Here is a 23,695-nt window from a genome sequence, read left to right on the forward strand (position 1 = left end):
CACAGAGACAAACCATAAGACATGACTCTAACAAAAACCCAAAGACTAGAAATTATAAATAATATAATAAACCCAAAAAACCCTGGGTCAACGATCCAGGCATCCTAACAATAATATATCTACGGTTTTATTTTGATGCTGCTTTCCTGAGTTCCTGAAGGCTCTGGATATTGTCCTGAGCCTAGGGCTGTCGTGGTAAACCCATCTCTGCAACGTTCAGTGGAGATCTCAGGGGATGCCTTTGGAATGGCCAGTGGCGGTCCTAGCCTGTTTGGCGCCCTGGGCGAACACTCCCTCTGGCGGAACTGGTGGAGAAACAGACACCACCTCCTTATCCTCTGACCACATAGCTGGCAACCGCCCGTGTCGCCCGTATCTAAAACCGCTACTGGGAATGACAGACTGGGATGGTGGTTCCCTTGTTAAAGAAGAGCTCCAACAATAGGGGATCACACTTTTCAGCCTCCTTAGGAAAGTGTATGCCAGGGTACAGGAGAGTCTGCCTGTTAGTCAAACTTTGGATTCTGGAGGAATGATGACTGTTTTGTTCTGACTGTGGAACAGTAGCCCACACCTTAAACCTCTCATGGATATTCAAAGGTGGGTAGGAGTTTGCTCAACCAGTATACATGTGTTTTGTGGACTTGGAGAAGTCATTTGACAGGGTCCCTCAGGGTATCCTGTTGAGGGTGCTTCGGGAGAATGGGGTGCCCTGCCCATTTTTACAGACCATTCGGTCCCTGTACAAATAAAGCAAGAGCTCGGTTCGTATCACTGGAAGTAAGCTGTACTTGTTTCCGGTTGGTGTTGGACAGAATATCTAAGCATTAGGGGTGCAACGATACACAAAATTCACGGTTCAGTTCGGTTCGATACTTTGGTGTCACGGTTTGATATTTTTTCCACACACAAAAAATGTTCATGTCTTTTTTAATTTGTAATTTATTGAAATGATAAATATTTCTTTTAACTCAAAAGTACAGTTTTTAAATTAAATGTTGCTGAAACAACAAAATAATAAAAAATAAATCTATCTGATCGGGAAATCACTCGTCTGTGGAAAAGAGAGTTTATTACAGAGAAATGGCTCTTTCCAAAATAAAAGCTATACAAAAACAACAAGGAATATTGTAACGGGGCTCAAGTACTCTCAGCATTTCCTGAAACCCGGTGTTTTCTACAACAGAAAGGGTCGCATGTCGACAGCAATAAAAGTAGCAATTGCCCTGTCGATTTCTTTTGCCCTCATGTGCTAATGGCTGTCTAAATGACTCGGGTAAAGTTTGTAGCTTGCTTGTTGTTGTTTTTGTCTGCTTCCAATTGTCTTTGCACTAGCGTGATGTTGGCGTAAATGTGCAGTTATATTCGTTGTGTTCCCACCGATGTAATTGAGCATTGCGTGGCACATCCGACATACTGTTGTACTTTTGTCCATGACGCACTTATCATCAGGGTCATGCTTCACATGAAAACCAAAATAGTTACAAACGCCAGATCTGAATGACGGTAGATGAGGTTCAGTTTCGAGTAGCGTTGAGGCAGTTGCCATGTTGCAACAAGCTTAACTTCTGTCTCGCTAGCTTGAGTGAATGCATACAGGCGGCGCTCAGTCGATCTACGCTCAACAATGCAGCCTAGGTGGAGTAGTCGAGCGCAGATCCACTGAGCTCTCAACACAGGCTGCATCGTCAGAAGAAAAGTTGATAAAATAAATTAAAAATTTTGTATCGTTCAATACATATGCGTACTGAACCGAAAGCACTGTATCGAACGTTTCAATACCGATACATGTATTGTTGCACCCCTACTAAGCATGGCCAGGTGGTGGAGGGTCGCTGTTTTTGTTTTTTTTTGAGATGATGTGTTCATCATGTGGCAACCTTCTGCTTCGACTGGAGCAGTTTGTGGCTGAGTGTGAAGTGGCAGGAATGAGAACCAGCACTTCCCATTTCAAGACCATGATCCTACCGGGAGGAGGCCCCAGGGCAGACCCTGGATTCACTAGAGATTGTATCTCTCAGCTGGCCTGGGAACATGAGTTGGAGGAGGTAGGTGTGGTGTGGGAAGTCTAGGCTTCTCTGCTCAGACTGTTACCCCTGGGCCCAAGCTCGGATGCGAGGCAGGAAAATGGATGGATGAATGGGTATTTTGATATTTGTATTTACTTATTACTTAATTATTATTACACATTTAAAGAATTGAAAAACTAGAACTACTTTTAAAAATAATTTATTCTTATAGATAAAGCCACCAGTGATGGGCATAACGGCGTTACAAGTAACGGCGTTACTAACGGTGTTACTTTTTTCAGTAACGAGTAATCTAACTAATTACTATTCCTATCATTACAACGCCGTTACTGTTACTAACAAGAAAATGCGGTGCGGTCGCGTTACTATTTTTCAACAAACAGACAGTTGAAGCTGTGTTCAGCTTACCGCACCTTATATCAGTTGCACGGAAGTAGCTGTAAGTAATCTGGGCGCTACAGCTTTAAGCAGCTGCGCGCGCTCCCACAGATGGCAATGACTTTCTGGTAAACCATCACTTTTTGGCACAACACCTGGAGCTAAGGGGGCAAAACAATCGCATGAGTGCTGCTGTTTGGCTGAGGGAGAATAAAGTAGTCGTGGTAAGCCAATCATGATCACTTTAAGATGACAAAGCAACAAGGTGATATATACCAGTTTTTAAATTGTGTTGATAGGCCACGTAAAACCAGAGTCATGATAAACAATATATACGCGGCATTTTTCCTCAATAGTTTAGTCACGTTTACTGTCTAAGGACAGTGCTAGCAAGCACTCTCTGCTTATGACTGAAAAACAAACAAACAAACAAACAAACAAACAAAACAAAAACGGCTTCCCGTGGCTGTCATGCGACCGGCTATTGTAGTTAATAATACAACAGCTTCTTGCCATTTTTGTTTCTTTTTATCGCTGTGTAACTGATTTCAATTGAAAACCTGCGTGCGCTAGTACCTCTTGCCACGAGTTCCCAGAATCCTTTGCGGTTTGAAAATGTGACGTCACATTTTCAATCTCTATCAATCCAGGGTAAAACCGCAAAGGATTGTGGGAACGAGTGGCAAGCAGTACTAGCGCATGCAGGCTTTCACATGAAAATAGTCACACAGCGATAAAAAGAAACACAAAAAATGGGAAGAAGCTGTTGTATTATTAACTACAATAGCCGGTCGCATGACAGCCACGGGAAGCCGACGGGTAAAGAGATTGGTTTTTATCGGATTACGTTGTGGAAGAGAAATTGTTCAAGCCGTGTTTCCGATGCAACAAAGAACCGACGGATGGGCTGGATTTCAGCCATTCGAAGACCAAATATAACGTTCCAGAACACTCCAGCTCACATGTTAGTCTGCTCCAAGCATTTCCACAAAGGTATGTCTTCTGTTGTAGTTATTACGTAATTTATCATAACATAACATAATTGTTGATGTAGGTAGGTTACAAATAAGTCTTATATTGATTTGAATTGAATTCGTTGCGCTATGCTGCTTTGTTCACTGTGACTTTGCAGGCTAATGTTTGTTGTGTTTTGTAGGAAAACCAGCCTACAAAATGCTGGAATACGATCCAGACTGGGCACCTCTATCAACCTGGGTCATACCGAGTTTAAAGCTGCTACCACAGCCAGATTTGATCAGTTAAGAGAGAGAGCGATATCAAAACAGCCACGAAACGTCCCGCATATATGTGCCCAAGGGTTGTATTAAAGCAATCAAGTGATGAATAACTGTTTTCCATGATGTTGTTTTGCAGTGTTTTTTTGTTTTTTTTTTGGTTGCATTGTTGATTTGTTTTTCACTGAAGCAGCTAATAAAGCATGATGGAATATAATTTTGCCTCTTTCTTATAAGATTCTCTAATAGAATGAAACAATAATGCCAGTTATAAATAAAGACAATAAATTGAATGAATTACGAAACACTCATTTTATCTCTATTAGATCTGAAAATGTTGTGTAATACTACAACCTGAAACGACAAATAGATTGCGTTTGCCTGTACAGGAGATAAAGGAAAAAATTTAACAACAGCTGTGAAATGGAATAGTCCAAATCACCAAAGTAAACTGGACCTGGACCCGTGATGAAAGTTGGGCAGCACACTAACGTCCTTACTCCACTCTGTATGCTCGTATGGGTCTGACCCTTTCACTCCTTTGACTTTTTTCTCATACTTTTTTTTTTTGCCTTTTCGTCAAGTCTGTCTTTGTACGGACCTGCCGTGTTCTCCGTCGTTTTGTACATAACTGTTTTTGGGGCAAATAAAATACAAGTAGGGATTAAAACCGCAGAATTAATGATTACCGGTGCTGGAAATGCTAGCGCTTGATGCAGTATTTTAATTTTGTTGCCACTTGTACCCACAAAGCAATGCGCGAAAGTCACGTGGTCTGTCAATCTCTATAAAGATCCGGCTCTAAGAGGCGTTTCGTTCGCGACCGACACATCACTAAGAGAGAGAGAGAGAAAGAAAGACAGCAGAAAAAGAGAGCGCGAGTTTTGAGATGTGAGAGATTTGTGACGTTTAGCGTGTTTGGAATGTATAGTTAATGTATTGTCTTGTGTAGTTCGTGCGTAGTGTTGTGGATAGTTTTGCGTTGTGTGTCAGAACAATGAGGTCACAGCTGTCTCGTTGTAGAAAATACACCTGCTGTCAGGCCTGCAGGTATCAGGCTGTGATGGTCTCCTTTGTAGTGGACAGAAATTATTTTTTGGAGTGGCACAAATAATTTGTGTGGCATCTTATTGAATGCAGAACAGCTGATTGTTATGTAAATAGTTCGAAATGGTTATTAAAAAAGGGTGAAAGGTAAATGGCTGCAAATAACTTTGTTGTTTGCAAAACTTGTGCATATGATTTTAAAATTGACAATTTATATTTGCATTTAAATTTTTGAAATATGATTCAATAAACATGTTTGTGGTTGTTACAGTAAAAAATAGCTTTTTCTACTCAGATTTTATGTTTTTTGTCTGATTTTAGATGAATTGTGTTAATACAGTATGTCAAAATGAAAACATAACTGTAAATTCAGACATGTAAGGTTGTGCTGAAAAGGATGATACCAAACAAGGCAAAGCAAATAGTTTTAAAAGGTAAAATGTGGAGGGAAAATCAAAAGTAGTCAAAAGTGGCCAATTATACCCTGGACCCCAGAGGGTTAAACATTTTTTTAAAGTAACGCAATAGTTACTTTTCAAGTAATTAATTACTTTTAGAATCTTGTAACTCAGTTACTTTTTTGAAGAAGTAACTAGTAACTATAATTAATTACTTTTTCAAAGTAACTTGCCCAACACTGAAAACCACACAGCAGTATATTAGTAATTAGAGCACTCTCCTGCTACAACATTAAAATAATTATATTAATTATAAAGCCCTATAAAGCTACCATGTCACATAGCTTTATAGGGCTTTATATAAAGCTATGAAATTTCCTAGATGTTCAAAGTTCAAATTTTATTTGTCACATACAAGTCATACAAGTACAACATGCAGCGAAATGCTTGCGTCTGGGGGGGGGCATGGCCATGCCCAAAAGAACAGTGAAAGTACACACATCAGGGACAAGAGGAGAAACTGGGCTCCTAACTGGGAGCCAGTTTGAGGACAGTAAAGAAAACAACAAAGCACATGAATATTCTTTTTTTTTTTTTTTTTTTTTTAACCTGTCCCGTTTGGTTCTTTTGCCATCAGAATTATTGTCTAAAGGCGAAGAAAGATGCCCAACGGATTTACTTTACCAAATGGACCATCCCAGCCTTGCCGTAATGGTCCATCTGACTCACCTTTTATTGTTTATTTTATTTTCACTTGCTGAATACGGGACAGACTTGACTGGTGGAAAGAAAGGGGAGAAAGAAAGAGGGAAAGAAAAAAAAAACCTGAGAAGAGGGACGGGGAAAAAGGGCAAAAAACAAAAACCAACAGAATAAGCAGACAAAAAAATACATATCGATCACCTGGATCACCTGTTGAGAAAGAAAAAAGAAAGCAAGCAGAAGAAGACGAGAGTAATAAACAAGATCACAATGATATATGGGAATATGACAGTAAATACTAAATATTAAACATTATGGTGCAGCACGTGAGATCGACAGCGCACAGTGTGCTTTGAGGTAGGAGCTCAAAAGGGTGTAGTTTGTGTGTGTGATCACCCGTGTGTACACCTGTGAGCATGAACGCGCTTGTTTTTAAAAGGTTCCTTCATGTAATGATCTGCTAGAGGGTGTGGGGGGCCACTGCCCCGACCTCCAGGGCATGAAGCAGGTATGGAGGAGATCAAAACTCCAGACATCCAGAGGCCCCCCGTACACAAGAGACCAAGGAAGACCAACAGAGGGGCAGCCGCGCCACTATCCCAGAAAGAGCTGAGGAGAGTCCCAGATGAGGGGTCACTCAGCAGCCGCGGAGCAGAAGCCAGGGGGGTTGCAGTGACGTGCCTGTGAGCTCCGCCGGCAGCCAGCTGTGCCTGAGTGACCGAGCCCCGGGCCGAGAGGCCGAGGGCACCCCATCCCCGAAGTGGCCCGAGCGAGCCCCAGGCAGTACATGAATATTCACATCTTACACCATGTAAAAGTACGTGACATGCAAAGGAGGAGGGTATTGGGTAAGGAATGATCCGGTGTAGACAGCAGACATGTTGTCCTGCAGCCATTTCCAGCGCTGGACAGACCCACCGTCTGCATCAGGTGGGTAGCAAGCATCGGAAGCTTTGGAATGGGGGAGGGGGGTGAGTGTACATGCATATGTGTGTGTGTATCCTGTGTTCAGCTTGAGAGAAAATGTCCTTTCACCCGGTTAAGCAAAAGTCAACAGTCCTCGGCTGACGCACGTGTCGTTGAAGGATAGGGGCAGAGAGTCAAAACACAGTCCCATTATCAAGGAGAAGAATTTGTTGTTCCGGAGCTGAATGAGTGAAGGAGATGATTATTGACTGATTCTTATATAGTGCTTTTCTACTCTCCTGGAGTACTCAAAGCACTGTATACAACATGCCTCATTCACACCTACTCATACAAGCACTTCTAAACACACTTCTAAGCACTTCTACATTCACACACATTCACACTCTGATGAATGCATCGGAGGGCAACTTGGGGTTAGTATCTTGCCCAAGGATATTTGACATGCAGATTGGGGAAGCCAAGGATCGAACCACCACCCTTCCAATCAGTAGCTGATCTGCTCTGCCGCCTGAGCCACAGCCACCCGCATGAATAAATAAACTTGCTGTTGTTTGGGTTAATGTGAACAACTGCATCCAATTTTGCTGTTGGCCTAATGTCCCTCACTGGTCATCAGATCTATCAATTCCCTGTTGCAGAGCCATGAGCTTCTTCAAGATCTCATCCATATTGCATTCAGTAAACACAGTGAGTACTCACAGCTTGCCCATTGTCAATCGTGTCAGCCAGCCTTGTGGGGTTTTGAACAGCTGTAACCGCGAGTTGTTTGACAGATGCGATGGGACTTCCCATTATGGACAAAAGAATTCTTCTCCGCTAAACTCTTTTCACTCTTGTGTTTTACAGCACTACTGCATGCCACAAAATGTTGCCTTCTTCTCATAGTTTGTGCTCTCCTTATCTCTGTGTGCTCTTCTTTATTTATCTTCTATTTCCCCTTCCCCTGGAACCACAAAAGCAGATGGCTTCTGTTGAAGATCTGTTCCTGTCTGTTTCCTTTATGGCCAGGTGCTGCTTATAAAGGATCACCATATGGTTGTGGTTTTCCTTCCTAGGGTCTTTGTCTTATTATGTAAGGTGCCTTGAGACTAATGTTTTTATCAGCTGGATGTAGAACTACAGGTTAATTGAATTAAATGCTACTCTGGTTGCACATGTGTATTGGAGGATCTGTCACATTACATGCTGTTGTAAATCAACCAGCCTATGAGTAAAACCATGAGTAATACAAAAAAGGCAGAAATTATTGTGCACAAGGAGTCACTCTAGAGCGACTCTGTTGTTGAGTTTCATAGTTCAATACTCAGTTTCAATTCCTGTCAGATAACATGAGATGATGTCTGCAGCCCCATTTCACAGAAAAGTCAGTTCAGTCCAAAGCAATAAAAGTATTTTTTCATGTTAAACACTCCTTCAGTAACAGTACTAACCATGAAAATCAAGATGGCTTCCACTGAGCTATGTTGCAACATCCATGCTTCACAATCATCTGTACAGTAGCATAAAGTCATGGCGTGTCTGCATAGCCTCCTCATTCTTAGGTGACTAATACACATTGAGTCAGCTGCTGAGAGGGTATGTGGGGTCTGTGATAGGCTGGCTTGTGTTTCAGGATGTTCTGTTGCTTAAAACAGAAGGACTGACAGCAATCTTTGCACCCAAACCACTGAAGGAAAAGGTTACGGTCAATTTTAGCTCATGAAACTAACATGAAACCTCAAACCTTATGACAGTTTCCAGAAATGATCATGTAGGTGATTTAAGTGTGCAGAACTAATGCTGTGCATTACAATATTTTAATCATAGTTTTCCTACTTGACTCATACAGGAGAAAGCCAGAAGAAAATATCTGAAAGTGTACATCTCACTGACAGAATGACCTGCAGTGAAACCAAATGTTTTTATGAAAGCGCAAAAGTTTCCATCTACAGTAACTTACCTAAGTCATAATACATGAATTTTCTTATATGAATCAGTAAATTGTTGAGAATCTTTGCCTTCTCTACTAAAAATAATGCAACCATAAGAATCATAGGTGCATTTTTTCAAAATAGACATTTGCATATAAAAGAAGAAAGAAAACAGCAAAAAAACCTCATTCAACAGTCAACACCTAATACAGGTCATAGATAATACATATTGGCTTTTGTTGGCTATTGGCTGTTACAACTGGTGTCCATCATTTCTGAAGAGTCACTGACTAATGAAACCTAGCCAGATCAAGACTTCCGGGCCAAACCCACAGACCAAAGAAATATAAATACACCTGAGAAGAGAAGAAAAATGAGTGTTAATTCTTCTTGCAAGTAATCAAAGTCCAGTGCATACTTGATATGAGAATCATTCACATACTAACCTTGAAGGGAGTTCAAAATGGTGAATATGTAGATCCCAGTGAGTGAAACGTATGTAGTGCTGGCTAACCCCCAAGGTAACCCCAGCACACAGCTGAGGCCCAGCACTGTGAGACAGTCCTTCCATAACCTCTTTCTTTTCTCTTTCTTTATCTCCTTCCAGTCACTGCTGCTTCCAAAGTTCATCTTCTTATCATCACTTCTTAATTTCCACATCTTACACACAACCAGCCCCAGCATGCAGGCATTGAACAGGACCACCAACAAAGGAAAGGCCACGGTAGTGATGTAGCTCACTAGAGGACGCCTTGATTGGAAGTCGCTGCTAATCCAGCACCTGCCCATTATATAAGGTAAAATAAAAAATAAAAAAAATACAGTGAGCTCCTTTAACATAACAGCATGTATCTGTGCATAGTCAAACTACCATGCTAATTACCTATTTAAAATCAAAACCACTGAGTTTCTTACATTTGTGCTGTTGAATTGCCATTTTTGGCTTCCCTTAGTTGTAGAGTGTACTTGCCATAAACACCTGAAATCCCACAAATTGTTGCGACAAATGTGGGAAAACCTGGACAAGGGAATGATAAATTACCTTTAATTGAATCATTAGATACAAAGACCAAGATAAGATCAAATGTAACCTTTTTTTTTTTTTGAAATTTGCAATATCCACTGCAGTTTCTCAAACATTAAATAAAAGATATATGGAGAATGTTAGATTATCACCAAGTTCCGGGCTTCACTGTAATAACCTTGCCAGTGTCTGTGTGTGTGCGTGTAAAACGCAAACACTGGAATGTGGCTTCTCTTAATTCCATTTATTCAAAAAGAAATTGCTCTACATGAAAAAAATACAAACAAACAAAAAAACAATAATATGAGTCTACACAAATCACCAACCTTGAGAAATTTTGAGATGGAGCCCCCATCTACATATTTCTCCTATCTCTAAACTGCCAGACTTTGTCAGTTTGTTCAGTTGACTAGAAGCTGAACTGAGAGAGGAAGTGATTTGCAACACAATGGCAACCACAGACTGAAAAAAGTCTATAACATTCAGCAGCTTTAGTGAATAATGTGTGAAAAAGTCCCACTATAAATTTTTCTTAATTTAAAGGCGACCAATTCAAACAACAGCCAATGAGAGCTCAGGATACTCTGGCTTCTGAATTTTTCTTTGTATAATTTTGCTTGTTTTTAAGGTTGTTCGTCAGTTTTTTGGTTTCTTGATTCTTAGTGTTCTTTATTGTCAGGTCTCAATTGCTATGAGTTTCACCCCCCACTCGTGCTCAGTTTCTCATTTCTGAAAGAAGGATAATGATAGAAGTGCATGCTTCCTCCTGCATTATTGTCCAGATTAGATTCAGCTGTCTTGTTACCCTCCTGTTTTCAAATCATTAATTACCTTGTCTGTATTAAATACCCTAAGTCTTGTCTTGGAACTGTTGCTTCGTTAGTGTTTTTCTTTTTTTTGCCGTATTTGACAGAAACACTGTCCCAACAAAACTTCACTAACCCCATCCAACCAGGCAGAGTTTGAGCAGGTATCTCCTGATATAGATGTTAAAGACCCGAATGAGCAAAAGGTAGATTTGAAACCCCTCCAGAGCAGTCCAGGTCAAGGTGGCCAGCAGAGACCAATGTAGAAAGAGACCAAGAACCAGGCAAATTGAGCTGTCCTCATTTTTCCTCAGCCATTCCCAGAAACTGCACAGCAGGAAGCTGAGGTGGAGGCAGAACATTGCCCCTGTTAGTTGCATGTGCAGACCTATGGCCTTCTCAGGAGACCGCCGACTACAAGAGAAACAGGATTATTTATTTATCACCAGTTTTGCAGATAGTAGACATTATCTGGCATTTTTAGATGTTTAATTTTAAAATCAGTTTCTTATCTGTTCATACTTTCCATGCTTTTCCATACTTTACACCAGGGGTAGGCAACCTTTCTGATAGCGAGTGCCATTTAAAATTTCCTCAGAAGTCAGTGTGCCATATGATTGCATTAGCAATAAATTTAATAACGCTCTATATTAACAGTTACACATTATATAGAACCACTTTATAGAATTATATTTGTTTGCAAATGTTGGCAGCTATCAGTGAATAGTTATCAGCTATTTTGAAACAAAAAAAAGACACTTTTTATTCATAACAAGAACTCCATAACAGCAAATGAACTGTACAACAGAAAATACAAATGCTATTTATGGTCTCCTCACAACAATGATAAGAAAAATAAACTGGGCGAATATGGTATGTTTGTTAATACAGAGACACACATGTTAATGTGATCTCTGGTCTCCCACTCAGAGACACAGGTCTCCGAGTGTCCAACATTCAGACGGCTACCTGAGGACACTCATGTGAGAGAAAATCTGCTCACACAGATTTCCTTTTTGCTAAAGCATATAGTTAGGGCTGGACCAGGTGACCCTGAATCCTCCCTTAGTTATGCTGCAATAGACGTAGGCTGCCAGGGATTCCCATGATGCATTGAGTTTTTCCTTTCCAGCCACTCACTATGTGTTAATAGACCTCTCTGCATCGAATCATATCTGTTATTAATTTCTGTCTCTCTTCCACAGCATGTCTTTCATCCTGTTTTCCTTCTTCACCCCAACCGGTCGCAGGAGATGGCCCCGCCCCTCCCTGAGCCTGGTTCTGCCGGAGGTTTCTTCCTGTTAAAAGGGAGTTTTTCCTTCCCACTGTCGCCAAAGTGCTTGCTCATAGGGGGTCATATGATTGTTGGGTTTTTCTCTGTATTTATTATTGTGCTATCTACTGTACAATATAAAGCGCCTTGAGACGACTTTTGTTGTGATTTGGCGCTATATAAATAAAATTGAATTGAATTGAATTGAACAGATATGTAGAGCCAAATACTGTCAATAAGGCCTCTGAAATGTTCTGAAGACAGTTAAACTTGTCAGGTAGTGATGTCCAGCAGGTGAAAATGCAAGCTCCATGAACATGCACAGCTGTAGATTCCAGCTGCTTCGATGTCGCATTAACTGGCATTAACTCAGCCAGTTAATGCGAGACAAATCTAGCTGCTCATGAAAGATTTCTGGTTTGATCAGAAAATAAAACATTGGTCCATACACCTGAAAGTCCCAAAAATGCATTGTGTCTCGAGTCTATGGATGCATTTTGACTAAAGATCGGCCCCCCAGATATTAAAGCCATAAAGCCTTTGAATGAAAACAAACGCTGTTGTGACAGTGATGTACACTGTCTTGTTGGTAAATGTATGATTAAATCAGATAAAAACTTTGGTTGTAAGCTTCAGATAATTATTTAATAACAGCCAGACATTTTAAATGAGAATAAGAAAGTATTTCTTTGTGCCCCCCTTTCCCTGTTAATGCCCTACCTGGCCCCCCTGGCAAAACTTTCCTAGACCCGCCCCTGCACAGTTACCAGCTGTCAGCTACATAGAAAAGGATGCTGGTGTTATTTGTCTCTCAGAAACAGTTCATAACTTCCCTTCAACTCATTCATGTCACCTAAAAGGTAAACCTGTTTCTCCGTCACCTGTTCAGCTCTGATGATTCAGTAAGGACATCTCCTGGTTTCATCTTCATGTTTCCCTCTCACCAGATATACAAACCGATATCATGACCAGCAGCTTTACAGCTGTGGCTCCAGCAAACATCAGCTGATACTAGAAATTAATATTAAATAAATTCTAACAAGAGCTGACCACGCTTAAACGTGCTGCTGTTGTTTAGTGCGACATCCGGCGGTTTCCTCTTTCTGGCGCAAAGTGGGCGATAAACAAACAAGAGAGAAAAGCCGATCAGCTGATCATTGATCAGTTTCATGATTGAAGTAGCAACAGGAGAGAGAGGGGAGAGAATGAGAGGAGAAGAAGAGGCAGCTGTGCAGCAAAGACACAATAACTCCAGCTTTGTGTCTTTTTCCATCCTGGCTGAAGTACGGGACAAACTGTGTTCCTTCTCAGCTCAACACGAAACGCGTAATAATTTCTCTGAATGCAGGACGATTCCGTTTGTACGGGACGGTAGGCAACTCTACTAACTAACCTTATGAATAAAATAAAGTTCACAATCAATAAAATCATAGCACCCGCCCAGCAGTATATAAACTCCGTCATGCTAGCTAGCACGCAGTACGAGTTATTGTAACTGACTGTAAAAAGTCAGCACAACGAAAATAAACTCCACCTAAACTTGGTTTATATCTGACCCAGATAGACTGCAGGTCATAACTTCTTACCTGAAGTTTAGTTCACCTGAGGCTCCGACCGGCGGCTGCCTCGGGTCTCTCCTCCTCCTTCCTCCCCTTCCCTCATCCACCTGCTGGCCTCCACCACTTGTTAATTTTACTGAATCTGTGGAAGCTACGCCATAGCCACCACCAAACAACTGAGTTATTTTTACACACCGACCAGCGTCTGGCCAATCCACCACCAAAAAAAAAAAAAAAAAAAAAAAAAAATCATCGGGCCACCGAGCAAATGTCCGGTACGAGTCCAGCTATGGTCGTGCGTGCCATCAGTTAACCCTTCGCGTGCCAACGGTGGCACGCGTGCCTAGGGTTGCCGACCCCTGCTTTACACTAATAGAGATGATAAGCTTGTTGTTTGTTTATAATGGCTACAAGACTAAATATACAAGATAAAATGTCTTGTCTATGTGTAAGGGAGGCTCGTGGTCCTGTGGATTAAACAATAAAAGACAAAAAACTGAAGCTGGCAGCAATGATGATAGGGTCTTCACACTTTGTCAAAGTGTGCTACAGCTGAAGCCAACTGTACTGTTAAGCTATTTCCTGTTGTCACATGATTACACTTACACATTTCTGCATGGTTATTGCATGAAGGAGTTGCTTGTAATATCATGTTCCTGTGTAGAACCCACAATGAAAATTTTCTGTACATCTCATGAACATTGTACCCAATTTCCTGTTTCTATGCCTATGCAGTAGTTCGTCCATCCGTGACCAACAGACGTACAGACGTCTCCACACTTGGACTGTTATCAAACATGTGAAGTTTGGAGCAGATTGGGTAACCATGCCATTTCGGCACCGTCACATGCAAGAGCCATTAAATATAAACATTTTCACAACAACTGAGATAGGTGTCAGGATTCACAATGTTTCAAAGCTTTCCAACTCCATAAAATATTTTGAGGGCAAATTGAGATGTGGCCAAAGTTCAATGTAAATTTACAATTTTCAGGTTAAAGCATCTAGCTATCGCTAATGCACAATAGTGGCATTAAGGTGTGTTGAAACTGGACTGGGACTGAAGTGGTTTACTATCAGCAGGGTGCAGTGTCACAGACAAAATGTCAAACTATAGAAGAGAGAACCATAATTTATTTATAAGGAACTAAAACCTACTCTCTGCAAATGGAAAAACCCAGGCATTTATTTAGGTTTATAAACTAACTAGGTTTTGTAAAAAAATAATTTAAAAAAAAAAAGCATTCATGCAGGGAAGTTCAAAAATTATTTTTAAAAAGTTTCAAAAATTGGAGCAACAACTGAGGTCCTATGAAGCAACATGTGGTGAGAGGCGCTGTAAGCTCTGACATCTGTTAAAGGAATATTACAAATGTCCATGCTTCTTTTAGTGGAGTCCAGCCTGACAAAAGTGCATGCCAATATTGAAGGTTCTGTCGTGCCTCAATACTAACATGGTAGTCTTCTTACAAACAGGCAAGCCATCTACTTAGTCACCAAACACTGCGGTGGGCTTCCTGGCTATCTGTGTGACCTGGGTTTTTGCCACTCACCAGAATTAAATGCTTGATGCGAAATCTTTCACATTGAATGTCATCTTAAGTGTGTGGGACAAGTTAGTTTTGTGATGCTTAATAACTAATGTCCAATCTTTCACAACATAGTAAAAAACAAAACAAAATTAAATTTTTCTATGAAATGAGACCGGCAGTAATTCACTTTGTATCAACACATTACTTTGGGTCCTTGATGAAAGGATGAAAGAAATGTCTCGTCTGCTAAACTAGAGAGATATTCTACAATATTTAAATATGACACATCACAGGACATGAGGACACTCACTGTAGCCAAATGAAGATGATCAGGCTGATGAATGTGAAGATGACTGAGAGTGCTGATCCAATGTAAGTGATGTAGCTTAGCTTCTCCGCATCCAAGTTTGTGACTGATATCTCTGGGTTCTGAAACATTAGACAACACATACGTATGTAAAAATAAGGGAAGTAACAGTGTGACCAAGAAGCTGGTGTAGACATGCTAAACAATGCAGTTCCTCCAAAAGCAAGTTAATTACTAGGGTTAAAATTGCCATAATGATATTAACAATCAAGTTTACAGCTTAGTGCAAAGATAGTTTTGAGGTTCTATAGATAATTTCATCCTATTTATTACAATTGTAATAGAGTTATACCTCACTAATGTTAAAGGAAGGCTAAAAGTAAGGCATGTGGCAGCTTTGAGTAACTTGTTTGCTAGCATAAACAGCGCTGGCTAAATACTGTCAGCTAACCTTTAGATTAGTGATATTATTTAACAAATACTATGTGGTGTGACACAGCCCAGCCAAACAATTTGTACTTCAGTTTTAGTGAGAGAATACAAGTATTCCAGTATTTTGTTAGCTTGTTTCGTAAGTCATCAAAAGCAGATATCTATATCTGTACAATGTACCAGTACAAATTATTGATGAAGATTCCTAGCATCCGTTGTCCTCTCTCCCTTAAGGCAGCTAACACCGAGGCTTCTAAATGCTGATTCCAAAACTAACGAGTCACATTGCAGGCCACGTCCTGCTTTTATACAATCTATAAGTAATACACTAGTTAGCTCATGCTGGCATCAAAAAAATCTATTCCTCACATTTATTCTGGTATTAATTATGCAAAATATGTCAACCTTCAAATACTATACACATGGCATTTTGTCTCCTAATTGATATGCTCTGTCGAGTTACAGCTGCTAAACAATAATGAGACAAAAATGTATTTTTTATGACCAACTTTAAACATTTTCTGTTAAATTATATTACCACAAGCACAGCAAAGAAGCTGAGATGGTCACAGCTGCAAATAAATTCATCTCCAGTTTTATTGGTTTTGCAGCCTTTAACACTCCAATAACCTACACAGTAAAAAAATAAAATAAAATCAGACCAAGTAAGTGTGCGTCGCCTTTTTACTTAGACATAAAAATACCAAACAATGACATCGATAACAGCACCTGTTCCACTGTTTGATTCTTCCCAAAATACACAAGTTCCATCTGTAATCTCTGACAACTAAATCAAAATAAGAGGGAAACAGGTTATTCCATTTTATAAATATGATGTTAGCCCAACTATGTTTGTGTTTTTACCATGTTGTTGTGTTTGAAGAATAACATGATGGGTTGTAAAAGATTTCTGATGATTTCACCATTTTCTGTCATGTTAACTGCCTTCACCGCAAGCACTAATCCTCTCAGCACAGTGCCTTCTCTGCGGTGGAATTGTAATCTACTTCTCTGTGGAGGACTCAGCTGCAATGAGGCAGACACATGACAATAATGTTAGTGTTGAAATTAAGTTTAAAAAGAGAGACTTGGAGCTATATTTGCTTTAACAGCAAGTGTTAGTGTCACTTTGTGTTTTCAGTTATGCTAGAGCAGCTGTATCTGCAATTTACACGGCTACATATGCTAATTACTTATACAAACTAAACAGACAGGAACATCAACGCCATTTGCGAGACTAGATGATAGCTAATGCAACTTGAAAATGGAAGCTGATCTCCATCCCAATCTAGGAACAGCAAAGATACTGCATAGGGCAATCAAATTCCTCAGCTTCAAGGATAAAGACTGCACCACTGGAATGTATGAATTTGACACCTCTCTAGTTGCTACCACAGTTTCAACTTTTTCTCACTCCTAAGACCCAGCAATTTATTCATACAATCTATGTGACTCCTAATGTCAAGGGTACATTCTGGACTGACATCAAAATGTTCCTTCAATTTTACAGTTTTAACTTTGATTTGGTAGGATTATAAAACAAAACTTTTATTCAGTGTCCTTCATACTGCATAGTGGGACTTACTATCTCATATTTGTAATCAGTGTCCATACATCAGAAGGCAAAGAGCAGAATGGGGCAAATTTTACTCAGAACACTGGGACTCAATCTTACTGCTCTCAGGAGATGAGGTGGAGGAAAGCCAGAGATCATGCCAGGAAGCTGACTGCTGAGAGCAAGACATATCAGATTTGAGGATTCTGAGCAGGAAGAATGCTTTAGCACCTACTGTCAATAATAAGAAGTACTGGTTAATGCAGGGCAGTGTCCTGTTGAGAATCCAAATCCTACAACTTTAGTGCCCAGCTTGCACAATACGTCTTAGCCATAATTGACTTATGGATGTCATCATTTTGCCCCTGCTCAGGCTTCTCAAAAGCTGGTATGTCCTCCATCTGAACTTTTACCTTTGTGTCTCTAATGTCTGTTTTTTTTTCCCACATCACCTTCTGACAGCTATAAATAGGACTCAACTTCCACAGCACTGAGTGAAATCCTTTCTGCCTCGCTCAGCCATTATATAATTCTGTAATCAAACAAGACCTGATCTCCACTGCGAGGCAAAGAAGATAAAAAATATATAAATACAATTTTTGGAAAAAAAAGTTGATGCAACATGTTTCTATGAAAAACAAAACTTAAATTATGTATTGTTACTGTATGATGGGACTAAGATTCTAAGGTTCTACTTACCTTAAAATAAGTGCTGTTGATCACAGAAGCCATCACTGTGGTGGCAGCTCCTTCGAAAGATGAGGATGTGATGTAAACTCTGTGGTGAGATGTAGGGTTCAGATCACCCTGAAAAGCACAAACAAGAGCGTGAAAAAAGATTTTAATGCATTCATCCTCCAAAGTATATCAATACAAATATATTTAACACACTTACTAATTTATAAAAGTTACCTTTGCTTGCACCTTGTTCCTTGTCTCAGGTATTTTTAGATCTTTCAGGAAACTATATTATAAAAAGAACAAACTCACCCCCAAAAATGTGCTCACCTCTAGTAATGAGTTCACGGTTTGGCGACTGAAGCCGAATATGCGTGTTTTGAGTTCACATTTTGCAATTTTTTCCTCATAACACCTGCAAAGGTATATAAGTATTCACTGATCTGAAGCAAACAAATGGCACAACTAAATCTCTTAATATATACTGAAGGTGACATTTCCATTACAATAATCAGATAAGCTCAGGATATTATGTTGTATTGTAAAAACAATACCAGTCAAAAGTTGGGACACACCTTCACATTTAATGGTTTGTATTAATTTTCATGACTATTTATGTTGCAGATTCTCACTGAAGGCATCAAAACTATGAATGAACACATATGGAATTATGTAGGAAACCAAAAAGTGTGAAATAACCCAAAACATGTTTTATATTTTACATTCTTAAAAATAGCCACCCTTTGAGAGAATGCCAAGAGTGTGCAAAGCAGTAATCAAAGCAATGAGCTTCATGAGGTCGTCACCTGAAATGGTCTTCCAACAGTCTTGAAGGAGTTCCCAGAGATGCTGAGCACTTGTTGGCCCTTTTGCTTTACCTCCACGGTCCATCTCATCCCAAAATATCTCGACTGGGTTTAGATCAGGTGACTGTGGAGGCCAGGCCATCTGGCGCAGCACTCCATCACTCACCTTCTTGATCAAATAGCCCTTACACAGCCTGGAGGTGTGTTTAGGGTCATTGTCCAGTTGAAAAATAAATGATGGCCCAACTGCAGGGTGCTGTGGTAGCCTTGCTAGTTCAGTGAGCCTTCAGCTTTTAATAAATCCCTAACTGAGTCACCAGCAAAACACCCTCACACCATTACATCTCCTCCTCCATGCTTCATGGTGAGAACCATACATGTAGAGACCATCTGTTTACCTTTTCTGTGTTGCACAAAGACACAGCTCTCAAATTAGGATCATCAGACCAAAGCACAGATTTTTACCGGTCTAATATCCATTCTTTGTGTTTCTTGGCCCAAACAAATCTCTTCTGCTTGTTGCTTTTCCTTAGTAGTGGTTTCTTAGCAGCGATTTGACCATAAAGGCCTGATTTGCGCACTTTCCTCTGAACAGTTGATGTAGAGATGTGTCTGCTACTGGAACTCTGTGTGGCATTTATCTGGACTCTAATCTGAGCTGCTGTTAATTTCTGAGGTTGGTGACTGGATGAATTTATCCTCAGCAGCAGAGGTGACTCCTGGTCTTCCTTACCTGGGGTTTCGTGGTAGCACTTGATTGTTATTGCGACTGCACTTGGACACGTTCAAAGTTTTAGCAATTTCCTGGACCGACTGACCTTCAGTTCTTAAAGTAATGATGGACTGTTATTTCTCTTTACTTGGCTGTTTAGTTCTTGCCATCTTGTGAAACAGGGTGTCAGCTGTGTACCAACCTGACTTCTGCACAACACAACTGATGGTCCCATCCCAATTAAGAAGACAGGAAATTCCACAAATGAACCCTGACAAGTGTTGTGGAAGTTTTCCATTTAAATAAAGCCTGCAGATGAGCGGTGAGCGGTAGCTAACATTCTTTAATCAAAACACACAAAGAACAGACAACCAAGCTTGGTGGAGAGCCTACATGACCGCAGGGCAGGTCAGCAGAGTCTCACTGAGCCTAGCATGGCTCTCAGTTAAATACCTTCTCCAGGAACAAAAGGCAGTACACAGCTGTTTCACACCTTAAGGTTCACACTCCCTTGCTACCTCCCAGAGTCCTCAAAGAGACAAAAGACTGGAGTTGTCTGCTTCCCCCACTTCCTAAGTAGACCCCCACCATTTGTCTTACAGTATTGGTGTGAGACATGTTAAAATCCAGTGGCACCAAGGCATTATACAATAAAATAATGTGATTAATACATAAGTAAAAGAAATTCCTATACACAAGGCACACCTGTGAAGTGAAAACCATTTCAGGTGACTACATCATAAAGCTCATTAAGAGAAGGCCAAGGGTTTGCAGCGCTGTCGACAAAGCAAATGGTGACTACTTTGAGGAATTAAAAATATAAGACATGTTTAGAGTTATTTGTCAGTTTGTTCTTTGCGACATAATTCCATATATCTTGCTTCATATATTTGATATCTTCAGTATGTATCTACAATGTAAAAAATAGTAAACAGACTGGTAGTGTATATAAGATAAACATGCTTCATCTACTAAGTTGTTGGAACACATTATTTAATGGAACATGTTACCAATTCCAACAGTTAACCTGTGCCACTGCTTTAATCACAAGTTATAGGTCATTTTGCACTGGAAATAAACATAACAAAGTAGTTATGTTGACTAAATCTAACCTACTTTTTTAACTTATTGTTTAGGTTACACGCGGCCATGCTGACTGATACATGTCACTATTGGAGTCTGCTAGGACCCATCCACATGTTCCAGGCACTGGACTGGACCTCTACTTTGTGTGTGTATGTGTGCTGTTGTAGAAAGTAAAGACCATCCAATAAGTTTATGTTTTACTTTTGCTGAGGGAAATTCTATTATTTTATCAGTCCTTTATCTATCATTAATTAGTTGATAAGTATGACTCCATTGCACCTATATATTTTATGAATGCAGTTGCTAACCAAGTTTGCTAGCTCGTAACTTACACTGCACCCTTCCTTTCATGAAAGTTTACTTCTGCCTTCAAAAATGTAACATGGCAGGGCCCAAAATACAAATTTTGACGCTTCAAAACGTGGAATCCAAAATTCAGAAAAAGGGTTGTGGTAAACATGTTTTGTCTGTCTGCGCTAAAAACAAGAAGAAAAAACATGAAGTTCTCTAAAAGCACACAAACCCCATTTTCCTGCATGACAGTCTGGTGATTTAAGCCGGGACTGACACCAATTGACACTGTCAGCTTTTAGTAAAAGGCAGTGTCACGGGCTGTGTGTGGCAGGCAGGTTTGGGGGACCCAATATGCAGACTCACGGAGGTAGAAGTAAACTCAAACTTAGCTTTATTAAAAAACAGAAATCTAACTCAACTGGAAATACTAATGAGGCTTAGACAGGCAGAACACACAGCATGGAATAAAGGAGAACGCCACAACGAGCAGAGGAAGACGCAGACACTGGATACAAGAGGGGGACAGGGCAAAGTTACACAGACGAGACGAAGGAGAGTATAACAGAACATGACGCACACAGACGGGAGAATATCAAAGTAAAACAGGAAGTAACGGGAACACACACACACACGAAGACATGCACACGCACACGCACACACATACAGAGACCAAACCCAGGCAGACACGACACAGACAAGACCAGGAATTAACAGATATGAAAACATAACTGAGACAACGAGACACAAGAGCACAGGGAAGGCACCGTAACGAAACTAAGAACTACACATCAGGACTAGAACTAGGAGTGCAAGCAGACTAGACTAAGAAATATAAGACACACAGAGAACATAATGAAATAGACAAAAATCAAAGAACCAAAACCCAAAACACTGGGTCGACGACCCTGGTACCCTTCCAGGCCGGTGGATAGTATCATGTATGATTCTGAAAGGCACTAACACTCTCAGGAGTACTCATTAGCTGAGGTAGATATTTCAAAACATAGAAATGATGGCAATCTAGATATGAACATGTTGTTCATTTTAATTTCAATAAGTTTAATGTCTGATTCCATAAACAAAATTTATTATATTTTATTATATCTGTTTCTCGTTTTGACAGTCACGTTAAGTCAAATCCAGCATTCATCCACAGCAAGTAGTGTCCACATTAATTCATTCATGTACTACAAATCAACTTATCCAAAATAGGAGTGTTTAGATGTCCATCATTTAAATTACCGTGTCCAAGAAAGGCTACTTTGTGTACAGTGAAGCAGGACATCTCCACACCCTGCCAAAGTGAAGCAAACAGAAAGTGAAGGGATGAGAAAATAACAGTCCAACAAGATTTGAAGTTGATACAATTTTGAAGTCTGAATTCAGAGACAAATGAAAGGCAAGATGTTCGGCTGTTTGGTCAGTACTTACTCAATGGCTTCTGTGTTGTGAAACTGTTGCCACCTGGTAGTAGAGAAGTGTTTTAAGGGGCTGTTAACAGTTAGTTTTACTCATCTCATAAGCAAACAACTGTAAACATAGCAGCAATTACATCATAAGTTTACTCACCAGCAGCTTGGGACATAGAAAAACAGATGATTTTGAAGAGAAAAAGTGTAATCCACATCGTGTCTCACTCGTCCACAAATACCTCTATGCTTCAACGCGCTGCCCTACCAGGTTGAAGTGTGCTAAACCAAGTGAGCTGAGAATTTCACACATTCTTAGCAGAGCTGCGGTAGAGAGGTCAGAGGAGGAAGTGATTCAGGGCTAATGTTTTTTTTTTTTTTCAAAGATGTCATGACTGAGCAATTTGAAGTTAGTGGTTTAAAGTTCCACTGAAATTTTCATTGTAAACATAGACTGACACAGTGTGAAAAGGCATTAGAAAGAGGCTTGTGGTGAGGATTTGATATCAAACTGATATCAACCTCAGTTCAGTTTGTCCCAGACTGAAAAAGTTGCAGGATACCCCATATAGAAAATATTGTCAGTTCCAGGAAAGTGAAACTGGGCACCTAATTCTTAATTCTTAATTATTATGGTGTTCCACAGGGTTCAGTGCTAGGACCAATTCTATTTACATTATACATGCTTCCCCTAGGCAACATCATTAGAAGACATAGCATAAATTTTCACTGCTATGCAGATGACACGCAGCTCTATCTATCCATGAAGCCAGGTAACACACACCAATTAGTTAAACTGCAGGAATGTCTTAAAGACATAAAGACCTGGATGGCCGCTAACTTTCTGCTTCTTAATTCAGATAAAACTGAGGTTATTGTACTCGGCCCTGAAAATCTTAGAAATATGGTATCTAAGCAGATTCTTACTCTGGATGGCATTACCTTGGCCTCCAGTAACACTGTGAGAAACCTTGGAGTCATTTTTGACCAGGACATGTCCTTCAATGCACATATTAAACAAATATGTAAGACTGCTTTCTTCCATTTGCGCAATATCTCTAAAATTAGAAATATCCTGTCTCAGAGTGATGCTGAAAAACTAGTTCATGCATTTATTACTTCCAGGCTGGACTACTGTAATTCACTATTATCAGGAAGTCCTAAAAACTCGCTGAGAAGCCTTCAGCTAATCCAAAATGCTGCAGCAAGAGTACTGACAGGGACTAGAAAGAGAGAGCATATTTCTCCTGTTTTGGCTTCCCTTCATTGGCTTCCTGTTAAATCCAGAATTGATTTCAAAATCCTGCTCCTCACATACAAGGTCTTAAACAATCAGGCCCCATCTTATCTTAATGACCTTGTAGTACCATATCACCCTATTAGAGCACTTCGCTCTTGCACTGCAGGCCTACTTGTTGTTCCTAGAGTATTTAAAAGTAGAATGGGAGGCAGAGCCTTCAGTTTTCAGGCCCCTCTTCTGTGGAACCAACTTCCAGTTTGGATTCGGGAGACAGACACTATCTCTACTTTCAAGATTAGGCTTAAAACTTTCCTTTTTGCTAAAGCATATAGTTAGGGCTGGACCAGGTGACCCT

At 40.2% G+C, this 23,695-nt stretch overlaps 1 protein-coding gene across 7 annotated transcripts; it reads right to left on the bottom strand.

Moving 5' to 3' along the window:
- Positions 1–103: 103 nt before the first annotated feature.
- LOC100705283 (adhesion G-protein coupled receptor G1) lies at positions 104–22,708 on the bottom strand. Of its 7 annotated transcripts, XR_003220505.1 has the most exons (14): positions 22,261–22,706; positions 22,123–22,155; positions 21,934–21,985; positions 18,124–18,208; positions 17,815–17,922; positions 16,425–16,586; positions 16,290–16,347; positions 16,099–16,190; positions 15,132–15,250; positions 10,594–10,871; positions 9,543–9,645; positions 9,074–9,408; positions 7,417–8,983; positions 104–305 (listed from the first exon to the last, which is right to left on the bottom strand). XR_003220505.1 is itself a non-coding variant. In XM_005447743.4 (13 exons), exons 1-13 carry the CDS (start codon positions 22,316–22,318, stop codon positions 8,937–8,939), a joined length of 1,530 nt encoding a protein of 509 aa, XP_005447800.1. In that variant the 5' UTR covers positions 22,319–22,706; the 3' UTR covers positions 7,155–8,936. The 7 variants fall into 7 exon arrangements, 6 of the variants coding, with proteins under 6 accessions (XP_005447800.1, XP_019216606.1, XP_019216608.1 ...); XM_005447743.4 differs by lacking the exon at positions 104–305 and having other exon boundaries at positions 7,155–8,983; XM_019361061.2 differs by lacking the exons at positions 104–305; positions 18,124–18,208 and having other exon boundaries at positions 7,155–8,983; positions 22,261–22,270.
- Positions 22,709–23,695: the final 987 nt, after the last annotated feature.

Source organism: Oreochromis niloticus, linkage group LG1, assembly GCF_001858045.2.
Source record: "Oreochromis niloticus isolate F11D_XX linkage group LG1, O_niloticus_UMD_NMBU, whole genome shotgun sequence".
NCBI classification, from domain to species: Eukaryota; Metazoa; Chordata; class Actinopteri; order Cichliformes; family Cichlidae; genus Oreochromis; species Oreochromis niloticus.